Source organism: Aspergillus affinis (assembly GCF_023601865.1).
Source record: "Aspergillus affinis strain CMG 70 chromosome Unknown NODE_148_length_81065_cov_85_020028, whole genome shotgun sequence".
NCBI classification, from domain to species: domain Eukaryota; kingdom Fungi; phylum Ascomycota; class Eurotiomycetes; order Eurotiales; family Aspergillaceae; genus Aspergillus; species Aspergillus affinis.
In genome coordinates this window covers 63,373-80,116 of record NW_026515929.1, presented here as the reverse complement: position 1 = coordinate 80,116, position 16,744 = coordinate 63,373, and the positions used below count along the sequence as shown (strand labels likewise).

General features: G+C 53.6%; 4 protein-coding genes across 4 annotated transcripts; 1 reads left to right on the top strand and 3 right to left on the bottom strand.

Moving 5' to 3' along the window:
- Nucleotides 1–1,553: 1,553 nt before the first annotated feature.
- On the top strand, nt 1,554–2,424 carry KD926_002255 (peptide alpha-N-acetyltransferase complex A subunit ARD1; the record flags this gene model as incomplete). The annotated part of the gene is made up of 2 exons (XM_053094072.1): nt 1,554–1,923; nt 2,051–2,424. 2 exons carry the CDS (start codon nt 1,554–1,556, stop codon nt 2,422–2,424), a joined length of 744 nt encoding a protein of 247 aa, XP_052951148.1.
- Nucleotides 2,425–2,936: 512 nt separating this feature from the next.
- KD926_002254 (uncharacterized protein) lies at nt 2,937–5,093 on the bottom strand (the record flags this gene model as incomplete). The annotated part of the gene is made up of 1 exon (XM_053094071.1): nt 2,937–5,093. One exon carries the CDS (start codon nt 5,091–5,093, stop codon nt 2,937–2,939), a length of 2,157 nt encoding a protein of 718 aa, XP_052951147.1.
- A 672-nt stretch (nt 5,094–5,765) lies between these two features.
- Nucleotides 5,766–8,606, bottom strand: KD926_002253 (COPI-interacting protein CEX1; the record flags this gene model as incomplete). Its single annotated transcript, XM_053094070.1, has 9 exons — nt 5,766–6,537; nt 6,604–6,776; nt 6,835–7,038; nt 7,091–7,385; nt 7,435–7,808; nt 7,865–8,011; nt 8,090–8,200; nt 8,258–8,395; nt 8,484–8,606. 9 exons carry the CDS (start codon nt 8,604–8,606, stop codon nt 5,766–5,768), a joined length of 2,337 nt encoding a protein of 778 aa, XP_052951146.1.
- Nucleotides 8,607–10,916: 2,310 nt separating this feature from the next.
- Nucleotides 10,917–14,645, bottom strand: KD926_002252 (putative PAB1 binding protein (Pbp1); the record flags this gene model as incomplete). The annotated part of the gene is made up of 5 exons (XM_053094069.1): nt 10,917–11,131; nt 11,191–13,488; nt 13,544–13,817; nt 13,889–14,075; nt 14,476–14,645. The coding sequence occupies 5 exons, from the start codon at nt 14,643–14,645 to the stop codon at nt 10,917–10,919; spliced, it is 3,144 nt and encodes a 1,047-aa protein (XP_052951145.1).
- Between the last annotated feature and the right edge of the window lie 2,099 nt (nt 14,646–16,744).

The window sequence follows — 16,744 nt, the reverse complement described above, 5'->3', positions numbered from 1 at the left end:
TCCAGCGACGCGGAAGCATTTTCCCTTTTATGGTTCATTCGGTAGAGCTGGATTAGACTGCACGGAGGTGTGGATATCCAAAGCTTAGGTTGAGGTTATCGCAAAGTCTCTACAACGAGGAACGGGACGTCGTTCTTCACAATGTTCAGGAAGAGAAAGAAATAGTTGATCTGATCACAGACAGATTGATTGATGTAATTCCAGTAAAGAGAGTTTCCTACTACCGATTGCAAAGATTCCTCAATGTTACATTTCTTCGTCGTCGCTTAGACTGGAATGTGGTGAGACCGAGCAGGCAGTGCAATGTGTTGCAACGTGCATATACCATTCACAAGGAATGAGGCGCGTTTCACACCATCACCAGAACTGACTTCAAAGTACGCATATATTTAATGGCCCGTACCAATTGACTCTCTCCGAGGAATGCCTAGAGGGCCAGTACACTGCACAACTGACTCGCGAACCCTATTGTTAACTCGGCTTAGCACCAACGAGGAGGGATATCTCCCCAATACATTCGTCCATTGGATTAAAGATAGGCTCTAAAGTTCCTGGTCTTCGTGCTTTCTTTCCCTGTTTGTTTATTTCCTGTCAATTGATCAGGCGACTAGCAAACCGTTGTATATAGCATCTTCATCACTCAAGGTATTGATCAGTCTCAAAACCATTCAAATGAGTTAAATAGGACTACTAGGTAGAGTTAGTGAGCTGTGGCATAGAGATATTGGATTGTTGCTATGATCAATAATTGATGACTGGATGACTGACTGATTTAATGAACGTATAGTTGGATGAATGAATGAATGAATGAATGCTAGGGGTGAGTTGTGTAGAAGGGGTTTCTCTCGGCGGCTCATACCAGACAAAAGCAAGATCACAAGGCAGATTGCGCTTCGCGGAGAAGATACAAACAACATTCGGTTTACTCAAGAACCGAGTAAGAGGGAGAAATGCAGTGTTGTTTCTGTCCTATAGAGAATCTAAATGCCCAAGTAGTAATCCGGCAATTTTCATATTCACCGAATTCTGATCTTGTTTGATACCACCATCTACATCATTAAGGAGACCTAAACTGAATAGTACTAGCCCTCTGATATATATTAAATAAACACAACACAAGCCATAACAGGTGGGTTCTAACCTACGGCAAGTATGAACATTGGACAATTCGTCACCGAAGTGCCCATCCACGGGCCCCCTTGCAGGGAATTGCGCATGAAAATCATATTGGAAATCTGTACGTAGTCAAGGACATGACACTGTGTCTTTCAAGTGAACTACCAAACTCCAGGATTGAATTGAAGCGAAAAGACTGGCGAAGGATATACTCCGGAGCGGCCTGGAATAGGGCACATCCCAAAGTGGACTAGCGCGCGCACCTGACGGGATCGGCGACTCGAAGCACTGACGCTGCACCACCACCACCTGAACTCTCTCTCCGTCTCTCTCTTTAATTCAATTCAATTCCCCTACCCACCCCTCTACCCTCTCAGTAGCACCAACCTCACCACTTCCAGGGGAAAAAATCTACCGAGAGCACTCAATCCGCCAAAATGGTCGACATCGTCCCCCTATCCTCCTATCCCTCGTACATCGACCTACTCCCCTCCATCCAAACCTGCAACATCACCAACCTGCCCGAGAACTACTTCCTGAAATACTACCTCTACCATGCCCTGACCTGGCCCCAACTGAGCTTCGTCGCCGTCGTGCGTCCCAAGAACGGCTACTCGAAGCGCGCCGGCCACGGCGCCGGCGCTGCGGCGGGCACCGGAGAGGCCTATCCCAAGGTGGTGGGGTACGTGCTGGCGAAGATGGAGGAGGAACCGACGGACGGGATGCAGCATGGGCATATTACCAGTTTGAGTGTCATGAGGACACATCGGAGATTGGGTATTGCGGAGAGATTGATGAGGATGAGTCGTATGTTCTTTCTTTCCCCCCACCATCACCACCATTTGATTTTTCCTTTGTTTTACCACCCATTTTCTCTCTGCTCTCAGTGTATGTTTGGAAACGGTAGATGGATGGCTAATTCGGATCTAAACAGAACGCGCCATGGCCGAATCGCACCGCGCCCACTACGTCTCCCTGCACGTCCGTGTCTCCAACAACGCCGCCCTCCGCCTGTACCGCGATACGCTGGGATTCCAGGTCGAGAACGTCGAGAGCAAGTACTACGCCGACGGGGAGGACGCGTACGCGATGCGCATGGACCTGACGAATATGTGGATGGACTGGAAGGAGGTCGAGCGCCAGGATAAATTGCGCCATCAGAGCGACGAGAAGGATGCGGACGAGGGCGAGGCGGTCGGTGAGGTGGGCACCGAGAAGGAGAAGGAGAAGATGGTTAAGGTGAAGGTCGGTCGGGGTCTCGGCGTGGGTGATTTGGTTGAGAAGAACGAGTCGCAGGCTCAATCTTAAAAAGGAAAAAAAGAAACGAAACCTCTCTCTCGCTCTCTCTCCCGCTACACCTTCAACTATGTCTCTTTCACGAACTCATGACATGATCTATAGACGGACGGTCTGGAATGAATGGATTTTGTATAAACGTCTCTAGACAGGAAATGTGAACAGATATGAAGAAGGGAAAAGAACCAGAAGTCCAAAAGTCATAATCTCATAAACCCATTGATCGCCAGTACCTTCAATGCGATTTTAAAACCCCAATGGCACTAAGTGAGAAGAAAACAAAAAGAACTGAAAATCTTTCAACCCAGCCCAAGCAGCCCAGGCAAGATGTCGGGCAAAAATTAACCAAGCATAATACAAAAAAAAACCAAGTCGCTCTCCACGCAATCCTCACGCGCAATCAACAAAAAACACCGCTGGTGTTTGGTCATTATTATCATATCCATAAGAAAAAAAAATCTAGGAATCTATGGTCGATCGGTCCTGCCTTGTCTTGGACGTACCGCGACATCAGGTTTAGCTTGTCATGATCTAGGATTGCTCTTATCTGACGGTTTCTCGGCATCGTCCTGATTTTTGTCTGTGCTTTTCGGGTCCGATTTGCTAGCGGACAGTTCTGGTTTACCAGGATGCGTCTGGTGGTTACTGCGTCGGGACGATACCGAGCTCGGCGTGCTAATGGAGCTGATCTCGCTGACTTCCGACACGAGCGACCGGGTGGGTGACGGGCAAAATGATTGGACCGTAGAGCGACTCTCACGGTTGGTGTGGTCCAGCTCTAGGTTCTGCAGGCGCTGCTCGAGGGGCGGCTCTGACGGAGGAGCCTCGATCTGTCGATTCCGCTGTTCTTGCCGTACTCGATTGCGCTTGAGTCGTCGTTGCTCGCGGTGCTCGTCCCTGGCACGACGTAGCACGTCCCGGAACGCCTTCCGGGTTGCCTTCGTCTCCTCCTTCAGAGCGCGTTTCTCCGCCGAGCTGCGTTGGTGTTGTTGTGGTGATTCCCAACGTCCCCAGCCGCCGCGACCGTAGCCCTGCTGCGCTTGCTGCCCCCAGCCATTGCGCCAATTTCCCCGTCCGGCCTGGCGCGTCTGGCGGCGGGAGTCCTGGAGAAGGGTAAGCTGCCGGCGAAGACCGACGGCGGCTTCATAGAGATCCCGATCGTGGTGATCGTCGAGGGAAAGAAGCTGTGCCCGGACCGTCGCCAGGTCCGAAGAGCTTAGTTCCGACGTGGTCGATAGGGAATCGATCGAGGCCAATGACGAGTCCGACGAAGTTGAGCACGTCGAGGCCCGTCGAGGCCGCTGAGGAAGAGCGGGTGCGGCGACAGGCTCGGCCGGGCTGCTAACAGTGCTGTAGGGATAAGGATAGGCGTTGGGGTAGTACGCAGCCTGCGAGCGAGGATCTGTTGCCGCCCACTCACCGCCAGCGCCACGAGGCCGATGGACCATAGTGCCGTTGAACTGATTATTCGTCTTCTGGCCTGAGAAGCCTGCTTGTTCTTCGATCCAACGACCGTGAGCCATGGCCTGCTCTTCGACCTGTCTGCTATAATGCTGGGCATGGGCACTGATCTGGTCCCCGTACTGCTGGGCCTGTTCCGTGATACGTTCGCCATATTTTTGCGCCTGGGATGCCAGCGAGGAAAACCATCCGAACGGCCCGCCTTTGGAACCGGGGTCCTGCGGCATGGGGGCATAGGGTCGGGCATTATAGCCCCACTGGTATTGCTGCTGATAAGGCAACGGAGGCTGCGGCGGAGGATAAGGATAGGCGCCAGGAGGTTGAGGGGCGGGAGGATTATAGTAGGGCGGTGCACCGTAGGGGCTATACGGGGCCTGATTCATCGGCGGATTCGAATAGTTGTAGAGGGGCGTCGGAGAATAGTGCTGACCAGTCTGCAACGACACAGCCTGTTGCCGCACGGCGACTGGCGGCAAGCTAGGTCGGACGAGGCGGCTGCGACCGGCCTCGGGGGCTTGAATCATCCGGTTTTCCTGCGATGCTCTCGTGGCTGCGGGATAACACCTGGGACACAGAGGCGAGGGAGGGGCGTTTTGAGGATCAATCACATAGGCAAACACGATGCGGGTTGACCGGGGCTCGAAAAAGTATTGGTTCCATTCGGTTATAACCGCCGAGACTCGCATCCTCCGCTGTTCATCCGTCTCCTGTGGTCGATCCTTGCGATCTCGCTGGATCTCGGCCCTCACTTGGCGCGGTAGCTGACCGGATGCTGATGCCAGTCCCAGATGCGGGGGGAACAAATACCGGAGGAACATGTCCCAGTCCTGCTGGGTGAGGTCCTCCGGTCGGGCTCCCCAACAACGGGGGCGACGGGGAAAGTCCTTCGACTGACTTCGAGGGTATATCGTTACTTGGTGTTCTTGGACCGTTCTCCCATCGGCGGAGGCGGGGGGTGGCCGGTCGACGAAGTAAGCGGCGGCGGAGGTGAAATGGACGGGTAATAGCGGAGAGCGAGTTGTCAGCGCCAGTGCGGAACTAGAGTCATCACTCGATGCGGTATCTGAGAAGGGGCCGACTCCCCCGCGAAGCCGGAGGAGGACGCGATTAACCTCCGCAGAAGCAGCGGCATTGCGTTCGCTAGGACTGTTTCTGTTGTTGCTATTCAACGGGTCGACGGCGGAGTAAGGCGGCGGAGGAGCCTCCTCCTCGGGCTCCATTGCGGGAAGCCGTCGATGACGAGAAAGGCGTGGGGAATGGCAGGTGTTTCAGTGAGAGGCGATAAGAATGACGGGCGACTTTTGTCAACGGTCATCCATCGCGCATGAAATGACTGGATGGTATGCAGGCGGTTCCCCCCGGAGCAAGACGCACCAACGCAGCTGGCTGACGCGGGAGGAAGGCAGCAAGATTATGTCGAAGGTTCTCTCGGTAGTACAGCTGCTTGGTCTCCACTCTGACGTCGATCAAGAAACATGCACGAGCGACACGCACGATGGCATCGGAAATGATGATACAGGATCGTGGTGGGTGGGGGAGAGTTGGAGGGGGACGGCGAGGGGGAGGAAAAAGAGGAGAGAGAGAGACAGCGAGAGAAAGTTGGGGACGAGAGACGATGATCACGGGGCAGGCCGTCCCTGATTGGCTGCGGCCGTCGATAAGGCGCAACGCCCTTTTTCAGCCCTATTTTGGGGAGGAGGTACTGGCCGGGTACATCCTCGTCCTTAGTCTTGGCCACGCCGCGTCAGGTACTGGAGAAGTATCTATCTTCGTCGCTTTCTCTATTATTATTGCAATTATATACGCCAACTCGGCTCCCCAACTCCCTACCCCTGGTCCAAAAGGGGATCACCAACAAAAAGACAACAAAAGAAATAATTCCAAGGTAGTCCTTAATCCCAAGCGTCGCCCCAATCATCATCCACTTCCTCGTCCTTCGGTTTGGTGTCGATTTTCTTTGCAGGAGCCGGGGTAACGGTCTTCGGTTTACTGGAACTACTCCGACTGGCCGTGCGGGAAACTGACGTGTTCGATGCTGTCTTGTTTAGACCCTTTGGTAGTGGTTTCTTGGTCTTGGACTGCGCAGCGAGCCAGCCAGCAAAGTCCGGTTCTCCCCCGTCATCGTAAGGTACGGGTGCTGATTTAGGCGCCGCCGGGGTGAAGCTGGTTGACGAGGCCGTGGTCGTCGCAGGACTGAACGGATCGGTATCTTTCCATTGTCCCTGGTCATCCTCGTCGTCTTCCATCGCACCCCAAGCATCGTAGACATCATCCGGTTCGTCCTCTTGAGTGATCGCAGTCGGTTGCTCCGAGAGAGATCGATTTAATGGCTGAGGTGTGGGTCGTAAGGTCTCTTTCGCCAACGGAGATGGCTTCGTGACACGAGGGACAGACGCGGGACGAGCGGGCTCAACCTCCGCCGGTTTGGCCCCGTTCGCCGTGGGTTGAATCTCGCCGTTCGCCGTCGTGATCTTATTTGTGAAGGAAGAGATGGCCCATCCGGCCCAGGACTTGTCATTTGACGTTCCAATACGAGCGGTATCTTTGGTGGTGTCGGGACTAGACGATGACGGCGGTAACGCGGTGTCGGCCATATTGCTACCGACTTTCCGAATCCGCTGCAGGTACAGGTCGAATGTTTTATTCGCCTGATCCCGAACAAATCTGCGGGTTCATCATGTGAGAAGGTGGCGCACAGGACATAGTAGGAATGAACGCGGGAGAACCTACTTCTCTTTATCTAGAAGGGAAGGACACAGCGCAGGAAGAACCTTGCCTGCACAATCCTCGTCGGTGAAGAATTCAATCGTTGCACCCAAGGCGAGCAAGCCGGCATTTCGCGCATGGACGAAGGGATCCCGAAGAGATCTAGTAAAGGCAGCGATGAGGACCTTGCTCCTCGACTATAAGGTCCGGTTAGCATCACGTTGACGATGGGCGTAGTTCAAGGCGTTTACTTACACCTTGGCCTAGATTTTTGGCGATTTTGCCAAGACAGATTGTGGTATTCGTACGGATGCCGGGCTGTTCGTCGTTGGCAGTCCGAGCTAGGAATTTCAGCAGCTCGCCATTGATAGTCCGGTCACTGAGCTTGACAATAATGACTAATACAGCTTTGACGGTCTGCTCTCGGACCACTGGGGCAATGTCGGTGAATCCAGACGTCTAACGAGCTATTAGCAAATGGCTGACAACGACAAGTTCACCTAGAACTCACAATTTGCGGGAAGATCCTGTCGTTGACGATCTTCTGAGGGAGATTGTCAATCATCAATGGCAGGTTATCCAGGAGACACACTCGTAGTGCTCGATCGGGGTTCCCAAACAGTCGAACGATGACGGGCGTTAGCTTGGAGTTGTACTCGTCCTGAGACAGCTTCGCCCCGATCTTCAGCAGTGCACTCAAGACTTTCGGGCCGCCACCGCCGAATTCGACCGACTTTAATAGCTCTGGAAGCACTTTCATCTTGAAGAAGTCCTCCGGGAAATCATCGGAAAGATTGTCCAGTTCACTGCCACAATCAGCATTCATGTATTCGGCGAACAGGTACGATCACATACTTGATGAAATCCTCCCGTTCCGCCTCTGTCTTCAGCCCCAAGCTGTCTACATCATCGGTCAACCGAATCAACGGGGTCTGGAAGAAACCGCCAGTCTTCTTTCCTTGTTCGACAAAATGCGCCGGGCTGAGTCGTAGTTTCGGGTTGGCTGTGCACAGTCGCTTGTAACTTTGATGTATGGTCGGCGGAATGTTCGTCGTTTTACCCACTTGATCCCCTCCGGTGAAGTTGCCATTGTAGACCTCGTATATGAGAATGCCCAGTCCGTAGGCATCGATCGCCGTTAACGGGTGACGTTTGATGATATCCCACCCACCTTTGACGACCTCCGGAGGTGTATAGCGAGCGGCGTCGGGTACGAGACTTCCGTATGTCTGGATAAGAATCAGTGAAACCGCTTTTCAAAGAGTCCTCCAAGCAATCGACGCACATATATAACCGCTTCTTCGTCATTCATGGAACTCAAGACATCGAAACCGCCCAGCTTCCACTCGCCACTTTCGCTAGCATACACAGACGAGGCTCTCACGACTCCGTGGACAGACGCAGCATCCTCGTTGATAAACTTCAGGGTAGTCTATATTCGAATCCAATTCAGTAAGCCAGCAAATCCTCACGAGATCACACCAACCAGGGAATGAAATCATAAGCCTACCGCCACGGTATGTAATCCCCATTTGGAGATTTCCTCACCCAGGCTCCTGCGCTTGACGTGCCAGGACAGCGGGACGACACGTTCGGTCACGATGTAGATATTCGACTCTGTCTAGATCGTGTAAGTTATGAGTTGCTGTTCCACACCAACGTTCCCCAAATGCCGTACCTCAATAGTATCCAGAACCTTGATAACGCCCGGGTGCCGTAACGTTCGCGATTTTCGCACCGCATTCTTGGCCAGGGGCAGACGAGACTTGTTGGCGGCGATGTCAAAGGTGAATATGCTGCACGACGAACCGTCCTCCTGCACGGCGCAAAGACCAGATCATCGGATTAGCCTCGTTTCATGTGCAAGTCCCGAAATTGTAATTAAACCAGGAGGATCCGCGTACCCGTTTGGTGGCATTATGAAGGGTCCATATCGAATCGGAAATGTCGACTCTGTCACCGAGCGAATAGGGGAACGAGCTACCCTTGGCGATGGCGGACGCGACGGCGGATTTGAGGAAGTCCATGGCCGATGGGGAGAGTATATTCGGGGGCGCTGAACGGGGGCGATTGAGGGTCGAAGGGGGAAATAAGGCAGCAGCAGGAAAACGAGAGAAAGCGATAGACAAATGCGGGCCAGTGAAGACACGAAAAAAGAACCGCGAAAAACAATCCGCCCCCAGGCAGGAAAGAAAGACAGATGGATGTCTTCCCAGACTCTCGGAGTTGTCGAGTCTCTTGTCGCCGCGCTGTGGTACCCCGCCCCAAATCCGGTTTAGGGCCGCCGCCGCTCTCTGTCGGTCTCGATTTCAATTGTTGTTTTGTTTTCCTCTTCCTTCCTCTCGCACCCAGAGTTCAGCACTCGTCGGTCGTCCTCCATTCAAAATGTATGAATGAGGGAGCTCTCTTCAGCTCAAACGCGCATTAGGTGAGCTATAGCTGTCTTTGTTCCTCTCCTCGCTTCCTCCAAAACACTTCAATCTATCCGCCCCCTTCACCCTCCCCCCCAAACGCGTCTCCTATGATGTGAATCTGGTAAAAGGTCAGACCGCGCTGTCCAAACGACACGTCGCATCAAACCCCGAAGGAACTGCCTATCCAGCCCAGCCGAAACGAGGTTCACCCCCAGCCAGAGTCCGCTTGAATCCCGCCGCCATACCGTCGATCAAGGCGGATGCCTACGCTCGCGAAGTTCTTTGGTTTCTTTCCGTCATCTTTCTCCTTCCAATATATCTATGCAGGCACATGTCTTAGATAAAAGGCATGAGGGTCACTTGGCCGCGAGACTCTCGGCGCGACAGACCTTGGGAAGACATGTGTATATTAAGGGCCGTACGGTCCGCAGGCGCCACATTTTGGGGTTTCTGGTCCGCTTTGTCTCTATGAGGAATTTCAGAAACTAATGGCTGTGGCAAACATCGGTCGGGCGAGGGATGCTTTTTTGGTGGGCGCCGGATTCTACTGCGGATGGAAATGACGTGCGGAGGGGACTGGAGGCCGGAAACGAGTGCTGGGCTTCGCCTTGGTTTTGGTAGGATGGCTGTGGAATCGGCAATTCTGAACTGGATCTCGACGGCTGGCACTCTGGATGGGTGCTGTATAGTACCGCGGTTGCGACGTGCATTTTGGCTGGATGACGACTAAATATAAAACTGAAAAGACCTGAGGAGACGCTTCGATTCTGCTACCCCAAACAACCCGCGAACTTAACATTGATTTCTCCTGCTGACCACTTGTCGGAAACAGATATTTAAAAACCCTCTTAGCGCCGGGGACACTGTACATAAATGTCGCAGCATTCTCAATAGCCCATCTACACGCTCTACGATGCGAGTTCCTTAGATCATTTGACTATGTTGAATTTTGAGATAGCGCATTCCTTTGCTCCCCGTCAACTAGCAACTAATCATCTATACTAATTGCCTAACGCCCAATCCTCTCGAAGGACGCAGAAAGTCACCCGAGAAGCCTTTGGGAAGTGCCCGGCAAAAGTACCTGCAACTGTGCCATAGTCATTTATCGCCGTCAGCATCAGATCGTTCTCCACGCGAGTCAGCTACTACCTCCCTGCACCCGCTATCGTAAAACTTCTCTGCCATAGTGGACCCATCACAGGCCTAAAGAAATACACGAGAAAAGAAAAACATAAATGAAACAAAAAGTATCAAAGAATCTCCCCAAACATGATGGCATATACCATTTCACGGACGTGGACGGAGCTCTTGTGGTTTGCTGGGGGTTTCCATTCGCTGGAGATAACCCATAGACCTCTTGGAGTGGTGTATAGTATAGCAAGGTCAAGGTTAATAGAATCACCGACCAATGCGATAGTCTGTAAAAACGTCGTTAAAGCTGCACGAACGGCCAGTCCAGTGATTTGCGACAAGTTGAGAAATTGTATCCCCAGTTCCATTGTCTCAATCCGATGGGAACACTTGATAAAATGATAGGGTAACTGGGAGAATATGCAGTCTAGAACTAGTTAATCCATGTCCCAAATCTCAACCGAGATAGCATTGGGGAAAATAAAAACCACTCACCAGTGGGAGTATCAGATGCCAGATCAGCAGCAGCAGTGCAGAAGGCTCCCCACTGTACCAACCAAGCGTAGTCGCAAACCTCTAAGGCACACATACCTTCCAAAATAAGAGAAACGTGCAGAGAGAAGTGGGCGTGAGTCTGGAATTGCTGCCACCGGGGAACAGAGAATCAGAGAGCCGTTGTTTCGCAGTGCTGCTAAGAGAGAATTGATTCGCTCGCGAGGGCTATGACCCTTTCAATTTCAAGGCCGATGAACGAGAGCGTCTGGCGCACTATGGAGGCCTGGGATGTGGGATTCATTTCGCCTCATCGGCAGCCTCCGGGGCCTGTGGACCAGAGGCAACGGAGGGTGATGGCTGGGAGGCGGCCTGAGGTGGAATTTGAGGTATTTGATTATAGCCATTGCTGGGCGTGCGATGTTGATGGGGCGGGTAATGATGCGCTTGATGAGGGCTAGATTGGAAATGCGGTTGTTGCTGCTGTTGAGGATAGTTTCCCCGGACCGGCGGCACTGGCGACTATTAGCAAAAGCGAAGGGGATATGGTTTCCGTTAGATCACTGTAACATACTGTGCCCAGGCTGCTGGCCGGGATAAACCGGCTGTCCATGTTGGCCGGGGGACATAAACATGACCGGCTGTGGAGGCTGACCAGGTTGGGAATTCTGATGCATCATCATAGGGGCACCCCGACTCGGGCTCGGATAGCCACTGTGCGGCTGAGGGGGGGCATGCTGCGGATACGCATGGCTCGGGTTAGGCGAATACATTTGCATCTGCGGCGTATACGGTGCCATGCCCTGTGGAACACCCATGTAAGGCCCACTGGAAGGTTGCTGGACCATCATGGGGGCGCCACCCATTGCAGGGTTCATGAACTGAGGGGTCCCCGGGTAGTGTCTAACGGGAGCCGGCTGCGGGGGGTTTGGGTAGAATTGCGGCACCGGCTGGCCGAACGCAAGCTGGGCATGCGGCGCCATAGGAGACGGATAGCCGGGCTGAAGACGCGGGGAGGGGAAGATTTGTGAGGACGATGCAGACATCTGCATCCGGTGGGGATCATCAAAATGAGGCGGGCCAGATCCGTGGTGCTGCTGCGGATGCAGATGAGGTCCGTGGGGTGGGCCCGAGGTAGGGGGCATACCCGATGTCGCCTGGGGGAATTGGAACGGCATCTGTGGTTGCTGAGGAACCTGAGGGTTCGATGTCGAACGATTCTGCGGCGAGACAACGGGTGCCTTGAACATCTGATCATGCGTCTTGTCTTCGTTCCCTTCGGCGACGTCCCAGGTGGGGAGGGTCTTGTATGCCGGAGGAATGCCGCCATTGAAGGCGTAGTCCTTGTCCGCCTGTTCTGTGCTTTCTTTCCTCATCCGTTTAATGGGGTTGAACTGGTCGTTGAGAGACGGGCGCTCAGCGAGGGGCCGCAGCTTCTTCCCGCCAAAGAAAGCCGACGGGCTGGTAGCGCGGGATACGGAGCGACCGGGCACAAACGGTGAGGAGTTCGACGAGGCACCGGGGGTGAATGTGCTGGCGGCCGGGTTAGGCTTGAACTCCAGGGCCCGGACGTTGAATTTGGTCGAAGCGGCGGAGTTCGGGGTCTGCGCCTTGTTCGGGCTGGTGATGCCTGGTTGATCAGCGGCCGGTCCGGTTGGGGGCAAGCGGGCATCGTTGATGGGCAGAGGCGCCGGGACTGGTCCCATAGCAGCCCCCTTCCGTTGCTGAAGATTGTCGGCCAGGCGGTGGCCCAGCATCCCAGTCGCTTGACGGCCCTGTTGCTGCATGGCTTGATGTGGCAGCCGCCCACCGGGACCGGCGTGTGGACCGGCCGGGGGATACATCTGACGCCCGCGAGGGTAGGTCGGTCGTTCAGACGGCGCTGCGGGCAGCGTTCCACCGTCATGACGGGCGGTACCAGAACCACGACCAGCAGGCTTCTGCTCGATGCTGGCGGTCGTGGGAGGCGATTTGGATGCAGGCTTGTCGCCCACATGCTGCTGGGCCCGTTGGACGATCTGTTCCTGCTTATGAGGGTCCTTGGCAAGGATCGGGATCAAGTCCTTGGGGACCGGCGTACCAAGCTTGAAGTTCTGCGAGAATTTCATCAGCTCGTTCAGTTTAATGTTCCGGTCATGCGAGGCCTGGTTCCGGCGGCGTTCCTGCATCTTCATTTTCTCCGTGTTGGCGAATTGACGGAAATGATCCAGCACTTCCGTTTCCACGTTCGCAGAAGCATTCTCCGCGGCGGCACGCTTAGGGGCTGCATTGGCAGCTGGCGAGGACTTGCCAGGGATCGGTTTCTGTTCTGCGTCAGCGGCAGCACCTGTCGGGGCCACGGGCGCGGCGGGCTGCACCTGCGGTTTAACAGGTTCCTTGGGCGGCGCGGCGGCAGGGGTCCCACTGGCCGCAGATTGCGCAGCAGCTTGACGGCGAGCAGGTGGAGTATACTTGTTTGGCTGTCCCGACACCAAGGGGGGGAAGTTCTTTTCATCACGGCGGACACCGCTGTACTTGTCTTCCTCGTCACCGCCCTCGGCCGTGGCCAGCCCTCGTTCCTCCCTCATGTGAGCATTCTCCGTCTCGACACCCTCGATCTCGCGAGCGATACGAGCGGCAGCTTGCTCCTTCTGCCTATAAGTCGGGTCGGATCGATCAATCCGAGTGGTATAGATATTCTCGTCGTAGCTACTGGTGGCACCAAAGAGTCGAGCGTTGGCTTCGAATTGATCCCAGCCGGCCGACGCCGATGCGCCTTCCAGCGACAAGTCGACGTCCGTGTCTGCAGCGGGTTCCCACCGTTTCAGTGTCCGTTCACGCATCGCCAGGTTTCCGGAAATATCAGCGTCGGTTCTAAACCCACTCGAGGCACCTAAACAATACAATCAACAGGGATCTTAGAGTAGACAGAGGCCATGTGAACCAACCATTAGAGGGTTTCGCGATGACTTCGGAGGTGGAGACATTGGCAACCGCAATGTCTGCCACATCACGTATGTCAAACGACACCGTGTGATCAGGCGCCGTTCCCATATACGGGCTTGCCGTTTCACTAACGCCGTTTGCCCGCTTCTGCTCTTCTTTTTGTTGCCGCTGTACCATCTTAAGGGCAAAGGAAGAGTCGGTCGGCTCAAGAGACGAAGAGGAAAAGATTCCATTAAATTTATCTCCGTTTTTCGTGGTAATAGTCGCAGTCAAACCCTAACAACGATAAGCATTCAAACAACAAACAATGCGGACTTCTGAGCAAAGAAAGAGGAAACCAGGCTTACAATAAAGCTGGTGACCAAGAAAACGAGGCGGTCGTGTGCATGGTTGTCGGGCGTGTTCGATTCCTTGGGAGTCGGTCTGGGGGAAGGAGACTGTTTCTGAGACATATTTCCGTTCTGCTGCGTGTACGAGGATCTCTGGGTAATCGGATTTGTGCCCTGGGTCCACGCCCGCTGGGAGTTACTGCGCCTGCATGGGAAGAAGCGAGAGTTAGTTCGAGTGCATCCAAGGCCCTGGTGAGTGCTGCAGTCTAGATTGCAGGGAAATTCGATTGGTCCATGTGCAAAGATAAAGTCGGAAGCATGGAGCTCCGAGACGCACAGAGGATTGCTTGAAGGGGAAAGGGCAGGAACATTTAAAAAAAAAAAAAAAAGGCAAGAAAGATGGAAGACCACGCAAGCGAAGGAATCGCACAGCCAATTGGAAGAATCGATTGGGCCTCGCAAGCATCAAGAACAAAAAGGTAAGGGGATCCCACAGCGACGGTCTGCCGGGGAACAGGCGGTGAAAGTTGATTGAGAAGCAAGAGCAAATAAATAGAGCAGTCAAGGAATGGCAAGCGACGAATGAACAACACAAAGCAACGTACCTCTGTCCCCCATCGAGAGGACTGCCCGACTGTCGTCGACTGCCGTCCGACGCCTTGGTGCTGGCGCTGGGCCTCAGCGAGGGTCTCGCGCTTGGATTCTGGATGGATGCATTGCCGGTATTGCCAGACGCACTGTTGGCAGTTGACATGGAGTTGGCGGTAGAAGCCATCTGGCTATGGATTGTCCGACAGGACACTCACTCCGGTCGTGGAATTACACACGACGCAAAGCGATGAAGCAAGATGGAGTGGCGGAAGTTAGAGGCAGGCACGAAGCCACGGCGCACCGTCTGCGCTCTCAAAGAACGCGGTGGTCTAAGCTGGGGGGCGTAGGTGGGAGAAGGAGAAACGGGCGGGGAGGGACGAGGAAATGACGAGAGGAAGGAGGGAGGGACCGAGAAAAAAAGGAACGAGAAAAATAAACTGGAGTTCAAGGTCCAAGAAGTGTGATCCCAGAAGGGAAAGCAACAAGAAGATGGATTGGAAGATGCGAAAAGCAGCAATCACGAAACGAGAAAGCCGCAGTGGACAGGTCACGGGACCTCGAAATGGGAGGGAAGAGGGGAAGGAAGGAGGGAGAAAAGACAGGCCGAGAACGAGGATCCAGACACAGCAAGTAGTAGTTAAGAATAGAAGGGTAGTTAAACGGAATCAGATCGAACAGAAAAAAAGAAATTAAATAAAAAGAAAAAGAAATAATTTCGGCCGGGTGGATTCCAAGAGGAGGGGGGAGAGCTCCAGAAGGGAGAGGGAATAATAATGGATGATGGACGATGGTCCATGAGAAGGTATGGGGTGAGGGTGAGCCTGAGGCATTTCCATGGTTCCGTTGGGCGGTGGCCCGCTAAGAGACCCGCCGGGGAATGTCTTCTTCATCCTGTCTGTCTCTCTAGTCTCTACAGAATCAGACAGACAATGATATGATGGTCAATTCTAAGCTGACTATCCTGCAGGCCTGGTCATGATTCATACGCTTTAAACATGGAATCAATCTCATTCCCACCCTTACTCCCTACGCCACTTCCTCTCAGCTGTGTGCGTGTTCCACTCGCTACGGAGACACACCGTGTCGCCTCACTCCACCTCCGACGCAGACTTATTTGCCAATTTGGTTAGAATGTGAGCCTATGAGATTGAGGACCGAGAAGCCTTGAGCCGTGTGCATGCCTGTCATCCTCCACTGGGTTGGTCGCTATGGCTTAGCAGCAGCTAGCACCGAGGCTAGCGAGGCACAGAAGACTTTCCTCGCACGCCAATGCTGAACGCACCCTTGCTGCATGGGACTTCTGCGTATCCGGTACAGCAGGTCTCGATCTTGTTCAAACCCTAAAAAGATAAATCTATCAAATCAATTTATCAACACTCCATAGATCCACCCGATCCGATTGCTTTTGACATGTGTTCTGTACCAATACAAACCTCTTTGTCGGTAAAGCAGTCGTCAATGGGACCCGTCTAGGAATTGACAACCCGGCGGGAACCCAGATTACCTTAGTCCTCCTACCTGACCAAACCCGAGCAAGGGTCAGTCATCCCGGTGCCAGCACATCTGGCCCATGTTGAAACATCGAAACGCTTCCCATTTCCTTCGCCCCCCACTGGACGAGGTGAAGACGATCCCTAAGGAGTTTAGTACCGCCTGGTGGGTTAAACGGATCGTCATTGAATGGAGCCCGGGCATGGTGGCAGGTTCCTCCTCTGGTAAAGTCGCTCGATACTTTGGTTGTATAACGTCTGGATATCAGGACCTTGTTTCCATGGCACTCAGTATCCCGGACTTAGGCCACTATTACATCGTACAACCAGGGTTTTACATCATTCATCGGGAGGACCTAGGTCCTCAATGTTCCAACTTACCACTGCAGATACATCATTGTTGAGGCTCCTTAGACCCTCACATTGTAGTGTAGGAGCTTGTACTCCGTAGACAGGCTGAAAACTAATGCGATGGCCGGGGCCGCGCTAATAGGGTTAAATTTAGATACACAGGCCGAGCACTCAACACGAGGTTTTAGTCCACGTTGACCAATGCAGAGGGGGGGGGAAGGCATGATAGGAGAACTTCAATGTTGAACGCGGAAAACGATGACAACTGAATTGAGAAATAGAAAGAAATATCAACGTCGAAAACTGACTCGAGTGGCTGGTGGAGCCCTGCGACCCGGGGGGCGCCTTTGGCGTGAGGGTAACCACTAAGTGTAAGGAAGTTACGCGGGTACCAGTCAACCCAAGTATTATTAGGTACCTACAGCGGTTCCTCCAGAACAAC